The sequence below is a fragment of the Lotus japonicus genome, chromosome 3 (genome assembly GCF_012489685.1).
Source record: "Lotus japonicus ecotype B-129 chromosome 3, LjGifu_v1.2".
Classification (NCBI taxonomy): Eukaryota; Viridiplantae; Streptophyta; class Magnoliopsida; order Fabales; family Fabaceae; genus Lotus; species Lotus japonicus.
In genome coordinates this window covers 20,415,192-20,429,066 of record NC_080043.1, presented here as the reverse complement: position 1 = coordinate 20,429,066, position 13,875 = coordinate 20,415,192, and the positions used below count along the sequence as shown (strand labels likewise).

General features: G+C 34.9%; 2 protein-coding genes across 2 annotated transcripts; both read left to right on the top strand.

The window, feature by feature from the left end:
• Positions 1-3,053: 3,053 nt before the first annotated feature.
• Positions 3,054-4,672, top strand: LOC130745955 (F-box/FBD/LRR-repeat protein At5g53840-like). The gene is made up of 3 exons (XM_057598419.1): positions 3,054-3,993; positions 4,085-4,234; positions 4,396-4,672. The coding sequence occupies exons 1-3, from the start codon at positions 3,103-3,105 to the stop codon at positions 4,669-4,671; spliced, it is 1,317 nt and encodes a 438-aa protein (XP_057454402.1). The 5' UTR covers positions 3,054-3,102; the 3' UTR covers position 4,672.
• Positions 4,673-11,843: 7,171 nt separating this feature from the next.
• LOC130709498 (non-specific lipid-transfer protein 1-like) lies at positions 11,844-13,583 on the top strand. Its single transcript, XM_057558866.1, has 2 exons — positions 11,844-12,311; positions 13,257-13,583. Exons 1-2 carry the CDS (start codon positions 11,944-11,946, stop codon positions 13,264-13,266), a joined length of 378 nt encoding a protein of 125 aa, XP_057414849.1. The 5' UTR covers positions 11,844-11,943; the 3' UTR covers positions 13,267-13,583.
• Positions 13,584-13,875: the final 292 nt, after the last annotated feature.

Below are 13,875 nucleotides of genomic sequence, written 5' to 3'. Positions count from 1 at the left end.
TGGAGAGGTCCCGCCGTAGGGCGTTTCGGGAAGAATGTACCCCCAAGCTGAAGGTGACAGAGAATAGCCACATGGCGGGCAGACGATTGCAAGGCGATTGGGCCGGGAATAGCGAGCCCCAACTAGCCCATTTAGCTTAAGGATTAGGGTTTCTATGTAACCACCCTATAAAAGGGAACTCTTGTACCTTGAAAATGGGCTTTTTGACATTTATCTAAAAAAAGCTAGAATATTACCTCACCCTGCTTCTACTACGGTTTGGGGCCTATACCCGTTCTGAGTGTTCATTCCGGAACATGTCCCAATCTATCATAACAATATAACATCTATCATCCGAGGTTATATGGAGGTTCTTAGTGGTCTTGGTGCTTTGTTTTGGGTGCTTGGTTCATTGGTTTGATCCTGGTTGCGGGTTCGAGGGTTTTTGGCCTTGGTCTTTTATTTTATTTTGGGCTTTGGTGTTGTTTAGGGTGGTTTTTGCCCGGGTGTTAGGTTTGTTCTCTTTTGTCTGTTTGGGCCATTTTGTCATGGTCTTTTTGATGATTTTCTCTTTTTTCCTGTAGCAAATCAGTTGCGTTTGGCTTTCCTATTCGAGAGGCATGCTCTCAAACCTTGATTTATTAATATATATTTTCACTTTCTTAAAAAAACGGCGAGGCCTCGCTAAAGCTCCGCTTCTTGAACTTGAAACTCCCTGACATTAGAGAGTGCCCAGTTCTCTCCGCTTCTCCTTTCAGCAATATAAAATCTAATCTTAATAAACCATATCATAACAAATCTATTTCAAGAAAATATTTCATAATAGATATCTCTTATTAGATATCTCAACACTACCCCTCAAGCTAAAGCTTACTTAGCTTTAAGCTTGTAACAAATTGATCTCAACAATATATAGATATCTCTAAATAATGAGGATCTTGACGAATATCTGAATTGCATAGGTCAACTTTTCGATCTTCTGCTAAATCAATGGTTAGACAACAGACAATAACTCATACTTGATCTGGCTGAGATCGGTGCAAGTCAAAAACTAATTCTACCGTAGTGTCGTAGGGTCAGCTGAGCCAGCGAACTACGATGGAAAACCAGCTACATTTACCCAAATATAAAACTAGGCTGAAGCAACAGCTAACGGCAACAACCACAAAATTTAAAACTCGAGGTTGATCGATTGATGGCATTTGAGACAATGGTGTCAACTTTGTCATCGATAACTGTCGAAAACACGCTAATAGCAGTTGAAGCCCTAAAACCCGAAAACCAAAAATCGATTCTAAAACATACAAAGATGACGTCCCAAGACTAAAAACACTGTAAATAACTCAGAATGAATAATAACAAAGAAAATAATAGATTCAAAAGATTAGAATACCCTCAGGTCATCACGAGGACTTGGTTTGCTTGCTTAATGCGAGTCGGGGAATAGGAAGTCCTCGGTATCTCTCTGATCTAATGATGGATGAATTGGGTAGAAAAGTCACCCTAGCATGTGATGGATCCATGCATTAAGGATGGAACCGTGTGAGTACAACTTTGCACAGGGTCGAGAAAAATTTCTGCACATAACTACTCGTGAGCCCTCGAGACAGCTCATTTCATTTTTGAAGGTGTTAAGATTCTCACGGGGATCAAAGTCAACCGTGTAGGATTTAACCACAGGAGCCTTCCGAGTTTTTCATGTATATGTATCGTGGCCAAATTTAGTGGGGATAAGGAAGCGGGAAGGGAAGGAATTCACCTTCGTCGTTGAGGTGTGATATAGCTGTCACTTCTCATGGACGACTTCCTCTAGAATCCCGACTCATGTTGTGGCTAAGTTCAGGGATTTCCATTTGTGCTCCTTCATTAAGGAATGGAATCAGGGGTTCCAGATCTTCAATGTGCCTTTGGAAGACTGCAGTTCTTATAGGACAGAAGGCGGTTGCAATGGATCTTTACCGACAAGGAGAAGGTTTACAACCCTTTGGTTCCGCTCTAATTCACGCGACAGTTGTTGCTCTGACACTCTAATGACGTTGTCGCAAAGTCCAAGCACAACGCGTGCAAGGCTATTGTCGTGGTGGCTGGAATGGTTGGTTGTCCTCTATTTCCACGTGATCACCGTTCTGGTTAACTTCTTCGTTGGTAATAATTGCATGGCCCTCTCGCGAGGGGTACAACTTTCTTGCTTTCTTCTAGTGGTCACCATAAGAGATTTGAATGGGAGTACAATTTGAATTTTCCCACACACGGTGCCTTTTTTCGGGTTATCGAACTTGATAATGTGGCTTAGGCCTAGGTTGATATGATTTGTATTCTGAAAGGCTCCTTGTGAAGGGTCTCATTCTTCTCGTATTCAGGTATCAGGATGGCACTAGAGGCAGGTACCTACAAGGCACTGTGAAGCTAAGGTCAGCAAGACTAAGAATGAAATAGGATTTAAGTTAGGTAGTGTGTGCCTGAGATGTGTCTTTGTATCATGTATATATACATAGAGTTGCAACAAACCTTAGGAGAATGAATTGTAGATATGACATAATCATATTACATATATAGTTCGGTATACTTGATATTACCTTAATTAGTAATCCTTATTTTCACAATATGTAGGACCTTGTCAATACTAGGCCAATTCATTGGGCCTATGATTTTATTTCGTCCAAGAAATAAAATTTTAAACAAAGAAATAAGTTAATGCACCGCCATGCGGTTGTGTTTGAATCCTTGAGGAATTCGGTCCATGCTTTTATTCATCATTAAGTATTGCCTATTAAAAAGCTTTATCATTTCATAAAAAGAAGTATACTTTCGTATCAAAATCGTACACGTGTCGTGAAACATAAATTATGAATTTTTCCCTATTATTCGTAGTCAAATATCTATCAATTCAACTTCCCCATATTAAATCTATTTACTGTGTTCAACGTTGACAATTCACTACATTTAATTTTGATACATGTAACGGATACACATATTAAAAGCTTTTAATTGCAAAAATAAATGTTCTTTGAATTTTTTTATCGACAATCTTAGAATTTTATATATATATATATATATATATATATATATATATATATATATATATAGAGGTTGTCAGAGCACTACTTCGTTGTTGGTCAAGAAATGGATCCAACAACACAGAACGAAGAAGACACAGGGGGTATTGATAGAATCAATAGTCTATCAAACTCAATTTTGTGCCACATCTTATCATTCCTCCCGACCAAAACGTGTGTGGCGACAAGCCTTGTGTGTCGCAGGTGGCGCAACCTCTGGGAGCACGTCAAGGTGCTAAACCTTTGTGATGATGCTTTTAAGGCTTATGGGAACCTAGACTTGTTCGAACGCTTTGCCATTTTTGTGAACGGAGTGCTCGCTCTAAGAAAGTGTCGTGAAATTCAAAAGCTATGTCTCAAATGTGAGTACTCACTTGTAGACATGCTCTCCTCCATCTCTATCACCACATGGGTTCGCGCCGCCATTGGACCCCAACTCGAGGAGTTGCGCCTCGATCTCTACCCTATGGATGGACCTGAGTTTGTGGTCCCTCGTACCCTTTTCACTTGCACCAATCTCGTCTCTCTCTATCTCTGTGGTCCGATCAACATTCATAATCTTTCTTTAGTTCAGTTGCCATCCTTGAAGGTCTTGCAACTCAACATCGTCTCTGTGGATTCCATTCAGGCACTTTTGTATGGTTGTCCAATCCTTGAAACTCTTGATCTCTCTTTCTCGACCACAAGCTTCCCCATGCTTCGTTTCCCTCCTTCTTTAAAGAGGTTGAATTTTGTGGTTTACGACAAGTCAGGGACTTACCTTGAATTTGACACCCCTTGTCTTAACTATCTCAGAATCGGCCAAAGCTTTGCCCCCTTCAAGTGTTCCTATTGTCACTTACACAAAGTGGTGGAAGCGAATCTTGATGTTTATGTCGCATATGAGTATATGTTTCGCAAGCTTTTACATGCTCTTTCTGGAGTAAAGCATCTAGTCTTGGGTTGTTCTACAACAAAGGTACAATGGAGTTTATAATTTTGCCATAGTTCATACATAATACATCAAGTTATTTAGTTTTGTGCTAATAATGTCTTGTATGTGTAAACAGAACATGATTCGTGCCCCTACTCTTGATATTCCAAAATTTCGCTATTTACATGAGTTGGAGCTCGTTCTACCACATTTCAACATGAGTTTTGTGGTGAAAATACTCGAGAAATGTCATATGCTTCGACTTCTCACAATTGAGAATAACAATGTTAGTTGAACTCTCAAGTTTAATTATATTTACCTTTGCTCTCTGTGTGTGTGTGTGTGTGTGTGTGTGTGTGTGTGTGTGTGTGTGTGTGTGTGTGTGTGTGTGTTTGTGTGTGTATCATTGTTTGAATATGCTTCTTATATGAACCTTGTTGGTGCCAGGAACCATCCAAATGGGGAAAACCACCTAGGGCTCCTATTTTTCATCATGTATTACACCTGACCTTTATTCACTATAAAGGATATCAAGGATTCACTGATGAGCTAGAGTTTCTTGCGTATGTTTTACGAGAAGGAATTGTTTTGGAGAGAATGATTATATCTACTGATAGATTTTTAGACATTCAACAGAAGAACAAAGTTCTCAAAAACTTATTGGCATTACCAAGGTGCTCCAGCATGTGTGAAATTAAGTTTGATTGCGCTACATCTCCTTAAGGTATATACTCTCATCATAACTATTATATATGGCTTGCTAATTCAAAGATGACTGGAATTTGATTTTCTCCATATGGAAATGACCTAGTGATTCTTTTCTATCTCTTCATGACCCTTCCATAGTAATTTATTTATGTATTGTCCTAAAGTTGTGTTATCTATTTTATTGCTTAGTATTGCGCTACTTCAATATTGTGTATTGTTTTGGTTTTTGCTATAAGATGTTAGTCAATTCCTGTAAGTTTTAACTGACAAGGTGTGATATTTAAATAGAGGTTATATTTCAAAGATTTTTTTTTTAAGTTATACTACAATAAAATTTGTAGTAGATTTATTTGGCTACTTATACATGTAACTTGGCCATTTCAAAGTTTGTTAAAGGAAGAAAAGCAATATTTTTTTATAAAATGGGCCTAGTTTTTTAGTGTTCTTCAAGAGGATAGTTGTTATCTATGATACTTTTAAACTAGTAACCCTTTGTATGATTCTACCATTTTGAATTTTTCCTGTAGTTTTACTAAATAAGTAGTCTGATTTGAATTTTTAGTTAATAGTTAATACTAACTAAATGGAATGATTTGTAAATCCTAATTATATATTGATTGAATCTGACTATCTGAGTAAACTATTAGTCTAAAATTTATGATATAGTAGCGTAGATTAGGCATTTGCAAAGTTCTCGTTATCTAGGCTTCCTTGTTGGTGATATATTTAGTGGAATATGATGACTTTCTTCTGCTTGACTTGTTCCTTTGTATGTTGTGTAGTACTTGTTTGCCTTACTACTAGTAAGGCAAACAAGTACTACCAAACATAAAAAGGAAACATAAAGAAATCTAGGGGTGTTCATAACCAAACCAAACCAAACTGAACTAAACCGCTCAAACCAAACCAAAAAACCAAAATATGAACTAACTGATAACCCAAAAAAACCGAAACCTTGAAATCTGCTATTCTGTTAATGGATTGGTTCGGTTTTCAGTTGTCATGTCCAATGCCGAACCAATCCAAACTGAACTGAACGTATTATATATACTAATATACTTGTATTATCGTATATAAAATTACATCTGCGCCCATATTTCATACTACTTTTCACTTATGTCCCATAGTTTGAAGTTTAAACCTAATTTGAAGAGCGAACTGTGGCTGTGATTCTGAATGTGTTACCTCCCCTGCTCTCCGAACCTCTCTGTTCGCCACTCTGTCCTTTCTACAATTTGAAGAGGCAACCTGGTCATCGATTGACCTAGGTCCTCTTTTGCCATCATGAGCTCAAATCTGTGAAGAAAGGGTTTGCACCTATTTGTTCCTGGCTTTCTACTATGGGAGTGCTCTTTGCTGCCTTTGTTGCCTTGGTGTTATTGATTCTGATTGCTAACTTTGTTGGTTTTTTAACTTTGTTGTAAATGACTTTACGCTAATGGTTAAACAATGGACAACAGAGGCGGAAAACTGTTTATTGATTGATTAGTAGCATTTTGGCACAACAGGGTTGAAATTTGTGCTTTCCAAGTTTCAAGTTTCCATTATTTGTTTTGAAGCAATCAAACCCACTTTCCATTTGCATTCTAGTTGATGTATGCTTTCAAAAAATACCCAATGATGTACAATTAACAACTGTTAAAAATGTTGTATATTCATTCTGATACATATTTCTTTCTCTGTTTCCATTTTTGTGTTTGGTAGTACTTGTTTGCCTTACTGCCCAGTTAATAGGTTACTCCTTCTAGAGCAAAATAGATATCATAAATATATTACTTCACTTGTTTGCCTGCTAATTAATAGGCTACTCTTTCTAGAGCAAAATAATTTTCAAAAACCTGCTGAGTAACTTGTTTGTCTTACTGCCCAGTTTTAAAGGAATCATCTATTTCTTTCTCAAGATGATTCTTTTTCATGTCTTCATATAGTAATATTTTTTATCTGCTATATGTTGATTATCTTTAGTTTTGCAGACAAAATATGCTGGAAGAGTGAAGTTTGAACGAAGTGAAAGCTAGCTAACACCAAGGAGCTACAACTGATTACTTGATTTAGTTGTTTTGTCTTTGAGATGAAGTATTAAACTATTAAGGATTGGATTTGAGTTGTATTGTCTCTGTTGGATGTTGTCCGTTTGAGTTTTTGGATTTATTGGTGATATTTTATATTTGTCTTGACTTTTTAATTTCAAACATAAAATGTGATGTTTTAGTGTCTTAATTATGTTCTGTTTAGTTATTTATTTTAATATTCATAGCTTTGAAAAACTGAAATCCATTCCAATCCAAAAACAATAGAAGTTGGATTGGATTTAAGCATTAAAAACAGAACTGGTTGGATGATTAATTGACAAAACCGATTTTGACCGGATGAATTTTTCCCTCAAAACAGAACCAATCTAGATTGCGAACACCCATATCTTGCAGTCCTTTCTTGCAATACTATAATTTTGAAGTTGTCAAAATCATCTTTACCTAGATTCTTTCAACTTCACCAATGACGTGACATTTAGAATAAAACGGATGGATGTGTATTTTTCGCTTTATGAACGTTATATGTATCTTTGACCTCAAATTTTTTTTCTACTGGACAGTAATTAGGATATGTGCGGAAAGGTTATCTGATATTGGTGTTTGGACTGGTAAAATATTTCTTCAAAATTGTTCTTTGGTTTTCATGCTGAAGCCCTGATGAAATAAGATCCACTCACCTGTTTTTGTATCCAAGCCAGTGGTATTCCATATTTTTTTGAAATTCCCTTATACTAGTAATTGATCCCGTGTTATGCATGATGGATGAAATAAGAGTACTTTATCGGTATTCATCAGATTTTTTTTATATTTTCTCTCTCGTTTTTCTTTTTTAAATACGTATATCATCTATTTGAGTTTTTTTTTTCTAATGCTAATTACATTCTAATTCTTTTTTTTTCTAATTTATTATGTTTTGAATCAATATACCAAAATCATTTTAATCTTGCAAATGTATATAAGAAAACCTAAAATACAATTTTATTTTAGTTAATTTCCAAATCAATCCTTAAAACTATTTGATATCAATTTTTTTATTTCATATTTGATATAATTTTGAAAGTAAGATATTACATTCAATTTTTATTTATTGTTACATAAAAAATTAACCATAATCAATAAAAGACTCTGTCAGCATACATCTTAATGATAGAAAAGTCACAATTGACTTTTAATAGTTATTTTAATGTCATTAAAAATCATTAAATGTCAAATTAATACAGTAGTTATTTTCAAAAAAAGTCACAATTGACTTTTGTTAATTATTCTAATGTCATTAATAACTATTAAATGTAATATTAATACATTAATTATTTTTGAAAATATGGAATTATTTAATATTTAAACTACTAAAAAATCAGAAAATATAAATATGACATCATCTACCTACTAATTATAGTATGAGAGAGAAAATTTATGAAGAAATACATATAATAAGAGGGTGAGACTTGTCGCAGTTGCCACTTTTGTTTTCGAAAATAGTATATAGCATAGGATGCGTCGACCAAAACTGACATTATGGGGCAGTTCTAGAACCAACATATGCAACCGACGCTAATAGGGCAATATTAGTGTCAGTTTTCGTCTCCAATGAGTTGCGTTGGCTTTGAGTCGACTAGTTGACGCTAATATTTAACTCAAAGAGTTAGCTTCGAGCCTTTTAACGTCCACCCCAAAGTCGACGCTAGGCCAACTCTAAATTGGTTCAAGTGTCGGCTTTTGGTGTTTAGCCGATGCGATTTATCTTAGTGTAAAAACCCAAGTCCCAAGAAAATATGGGTTTCTCAAATTTCAGTAAATCAATTTCAACAATATATACTCCCTCTGTTCCTTATTAACTGTCTACTTTGAATAAGAAAATTTGTTCCTATATATTTGTCCACTTAGAGTTTCAAGAGAGCATTAAATGATGTTTTTCCAAGAAATGCCCTTGCAGAACAATAAATGAGGAAAGATAATATACATTTTAAAGGGTGAAATTGGAAATCAAATAATACTTTTATGAAAAGTAACAAAATTAATTGCACTCCTTAATATGCGTGTTTCTTCTCTTCCTGGACTGTTAAATAGGACCGAAGAGAGTACAACATAGTACAAATACAAACAGAAGAGATCTCATTCATTATGTATTTGATCAAAAGTGCATGCATGATGTATCGATTACCACCTCTCATGGATGCTTTGGAAATGACATTTGTGGGCCATTTTTGTTAGAGGAGAGAGAAAATTCTTTTCTTCTTACTCCCTCCGGTCCTATTTATAAGCAACAACAAAAAATTTCACATAGTTTAAGAAATGTAATTAAACTAGGTAAAATGCATTAATTATGTCTTGAATCAAAATAAACTTTCAAAATTACCCTTTGTTATTAGTGTTGGAATGTGAGAAAGAGAGAGAATAATTAATGAGACACATTTTACAAGTTAGAATTAATAAGGACATCATTGGAAAAAAATAATTAATATAGCTCAAATTTTCATTTGGTTCTTATAAAAATGACCAAAATTTTTCTTCTCTTTCATGCTTATAAATAGGATCGGAGAGAGTATTTATTTATCTAAGAGGATTATATTTAAGGAAATCATTTTAAGTTGAAAAAATAGAAATATCTCATTTTTATTTTGGAAAAGCCTAAAATTGTAGGATAATAATTTAAAAAATTGATAAAAAAATTGTTTTGAAAAAATTTTATTCTTATTTTCTTATTGGTCGAATATGAATATGAATATATATATATAAATATAAGTAACTTAAAGATGAACCGACCTTAAGATAGGAGAGTCGTCTTTAGTTTTAATATTCCATTATCTTCATACAACAAATGAAATCTATAAGTTTACCTTAGAATTCAAATTTGTGTCACTTTTTGAGAAGATGAAGTGTTTTGCTCAAACACAAAGATGAGTGGTTAGGAAAACAAAATAAATCACCCTGTATATCTAGAGAGGCTTAATTGAAACGGTGGTTTGGGGAAGGGTATGATATGTTTGCTATAAATAAAGGCCTTTGGTTGATGGAAAATTCATTCAGCTGGAGCTGCTACTCACCCTCACTGAAAATACACTTGATGAATCATTAAACCTCAAGCCCCTTTTCTTTCCCTTAGTCGAAACCCTACATGTCTCTTCCTAAGAGTTTGAATTTTGTTTTTTCCTTTCTATGTAACAAGGTTATGATCCACTTTTTGATAATGTATGTTTGATTTCATAAATTTTGATTGTAATATTGATAGGTTTTATCACGTGATAACACTTTTTACAATCCAAGAGACTTAGTTTGGAAAGTAAAAACTTAGACAATTAGAAAGAGTTTTGAAAGGGGGAAAGATCAACGATCCGAAGAGTTGAGAAGAGAAAGCGACCTGGAGTTTCAAAATTCATAGAATTTCACACATTATTGTTATGTAACAAGGTTTTGTCACATACTATGAAAAATAAGTATATACATATATTATACTCAAAATTCATAGAATTTCACACACATTATTATTATGTAACAAGGTTTGGTCACATTCTATGAAAAATAAGTATATGAATATATTATACTCAAAATTCATAGAATTTCACACACATTATTAATATGATAAAGAAAACATCCAAAAATAATTATAATAAAATATTAATTTTTCGGGTCTTATTAAATTTCATCTCACTTATCACATCTCATGTTAATCAACCACAATTCTTCTCTATTAATTACATTTTTTTATCCAATGTAAAATTAAATAGATGCACATGATACTAGTAAAACTATATAGGGATATTTTAGAAACATCGTACTATCAATAATTTTTATCTCATGGCTCGTTTAACACACCGTATTAGGCATGATAGTATAAACTTATACAATACATTATGGACTTATCCACTGTTTGGTGCTAACATTGTATTGTATAAGGTTATACATCAATCCTCTCTTATACATTAAAATGGTGGATTATTTAATCCACCATATAGATGATGGATAAGGCATGATAAGAGTGTGATATATAAGCCACAACCACAACCCTCCACCATCGCCACCACACCACCCTCCACCATTGCTACCACCACTCTCCACCACTCTTGCCGCCGCTTCCACCACCTCTGTCGCCACTACTGCAACTGCCACCTCCACTGCCACTACCGTCGTTGTCGTCATTGCTATCGCCACTGCCACTGCCGCCACAACCATCATCACCATAATCTTCCACCACCGCCTCCACCACCTCAACCGTCATTATCATCGCTGCTACCACTTCATACCGCCATGGTCCAACACCACCACTACCGCCACAACCACCTCCCTTCGTCACTGTCGTCGCCGCCACCACAATCATCAACATCACTTCCAACACCAACACCGCCGCTGCCACCACCTAAACCATTACTGCCACCATAACCCTCCAACATCACCACCACCACCTCCCTCCACTGTCGCCACCACCATCACTTCCAACACCGCTGCCGCCACCATCCTAACCACCTCTGCAACCTCTTTAGCCACCACCACTCTCAATCACCGACACAACTATTATCGTAGCCACCTTAGCCGCCACCGCCTTCTTGACCACCCCTAACACCATCTTCATTTTTATAATATACATCATTATTCAATATCTCACAAAACAGAAGTTTATATTAATTTAAAGAAAATGATAAGTTATACAGTGTCTCACCAACGTTATATAATATTAAAATTTTATCAGACTGAATACTATCAAACTTAATACTATCAGGTCTTATACTATACTGCATACCAAATAAACCCTTGCTCTAACTGTCCCAATTTTAAACAACAATCTTTTTTAGAATGAAGAATAAATATGTATTAATTTTAGTGGGCCAACTTAAGATTAAGATAAGATACACTAATTTGAATTCCTGTACCACTATTGAATTAATATAGTATTGATAATTCCAAGGCTGTAGGCATAAATGTTTCATGAATGCGCTACCGTCCTTCTTCTTAAATCTAAGCATGGTGGGTGACGGTTGGCCTTTATCTTTTGGCTCAGATGGGAACCCTGGCATTTAACTTGCCCAACGACAACACATTAAGGGCACTCAATTCACCTCAACTACCAAATAAGTACAAGCACATGGTTAGCCACATGCCCAATTCTACTAGCCCCATACACAATCCCATAACCCTTCTCCCTCTATATATACTCACCATCAGGGTACCCAAAAACACCACCACAACATCTCTTCAAACCAATTAAATCTTCAGTGAAATATAAAAGAAGCTAAGGTTACATTATATTTCTTGCAGCATTATGGCTATGGTAGCTCGGCTTGTCTCTTTGGCAATTGTGTTCGCGGTGCTCGTGGCGGTAACCACTGTTCCGAGGGCTGAAGGTGCTGTGACATGTGGTCAGGTTGTGAACAGCCTGTACCCATGCGTTTCCTACCTGATGAATGGTGGCAACATGGTGCCCGGGCAGTGCTGCAATGGGATCAGGAACCTGTATGGCATGGCTACGAACACGCCGGACCGGAGAGCGGTTTGCACCTGCATCAAGCAGGCTGTTAGCAACAGTGGATTCTCCTTCACTAGTTACAATCTCAACCTTGCTGCTGGACTTCCTAAGAAATGTGGGGTTAACATTCCTTATCAGATCAGCCCCAATACTGACTGCAGCAGGTACTGGACTAACTTTCTTCCTTTTATATTATCTAAAATGAGAAAGTTATTAGAGTGAATTGTTGTATGGTAGATCATATGTTAAAAATTGGTATAATCATTGGTTACACTTTTTTTTTTTAACTTCATTGGTTACACTACACACGCTATTTACAATATAATCCTTATTTGCTAGTAATTTTTTTTATATACATTTGGAAATATAAATTACAGCATACATGGATTGCTAGTACTTATTTGCACAGAAGTTCTATTATCTTGTAAATTATTTTTTTCTTGATTTACGGTAGACAAAGTCTAGTTTTAATATTTTTGGTATAAGTTGCTAATTTACTCATTGTAAAAGGGTTAAATATGTTTTCAGTGTGGGATGTCTAAATGATCCATGAGAAAGTGTGGGTTAAATAACCTATCATCCAATCACATTGGAGATAAGTGAGTTAGAAATAAATTAATAAATAAAATGCAGGAGTTCCAACTCACTTATCTTCAATGTGTTTGAATGATCAGTTATTTAACTCAAACTTCTCATGGGTCATTTAGACAACCCTTTAAGTCTTAATAAGATAATGGAAAATTAGATTTGTTTTCTACAAAATAATTATAGCTTTTAGCCTCTACAATAAATAATTAATGAAATATGTGAAGTTTTTACTTTGTGTGTTTTTAACTTTTTATACATTAGTGTAAGATTTTAGCGGCCACTAATTGTTTTTTTTTAGTGTGAATGGTGGTTTAATCGCCACAAAATGAATCACAAAGACTAACATCACTTATTTTATTAATGTTGGGTAATTAAAGTTATTAATTTGTTTTAGAGGGATAAAATCTAATTTTTCCTTATTTTACAAAGGAAAAAAAAACATATTAAACCCTATAACTATTTTGTGTTTGTAGTATGTAATAACCAATAATTTTCCTGATGTTTTTTGTTTTTTGATGCAGGGTGCAGTGAGGTTGGTGCATCATGTGGGGAGACTCAAGAGGGATGTTATGTTAACTAGTATTTAGTAGTATGTTTGAATAAGAGACTACACATATGAACATGTAACAACCTTTGAGGCTTGTAGTAGTGTTCTTTAATTGTGTGTCTGTAGGGCCTTTGCCCTGGTCGTGCTGCTTGTGTACGCTTATTGTAGTTACTAGCAGGAGATAATAGGGAGCGGGTGTAGTCTGGAACATGTGTGTAAGCTGTTGTTGTCTCTTAATTAATGGTATGATGAGTAGTTTGTTTTGAAAATGAAATTTGAGAATGTTTTATGTTGGATATAATTAATGATTTGACATTCCAATTTATTTCGTCTATTACTTAATTAAGAGGAAATAGTGAGATTTTTTTTTGATACATCGGAAAACTAGAGATCTTTTTTGAAACTGAAATAGTATTTTCTGTAAAAAAAAATAGTATTAAAACAAAATTAAGTATTTTTGTACTTAAAAGATTTGAGTTGTTCACTTCTTCTAAATGATAAAAAAAATGAAGAATTAAAACGTGATTGATTTAGTATATTTTTTGGAACTAAATTAATTTAGTATATTTTAAGCCAGTGTGAGAATTGAGATA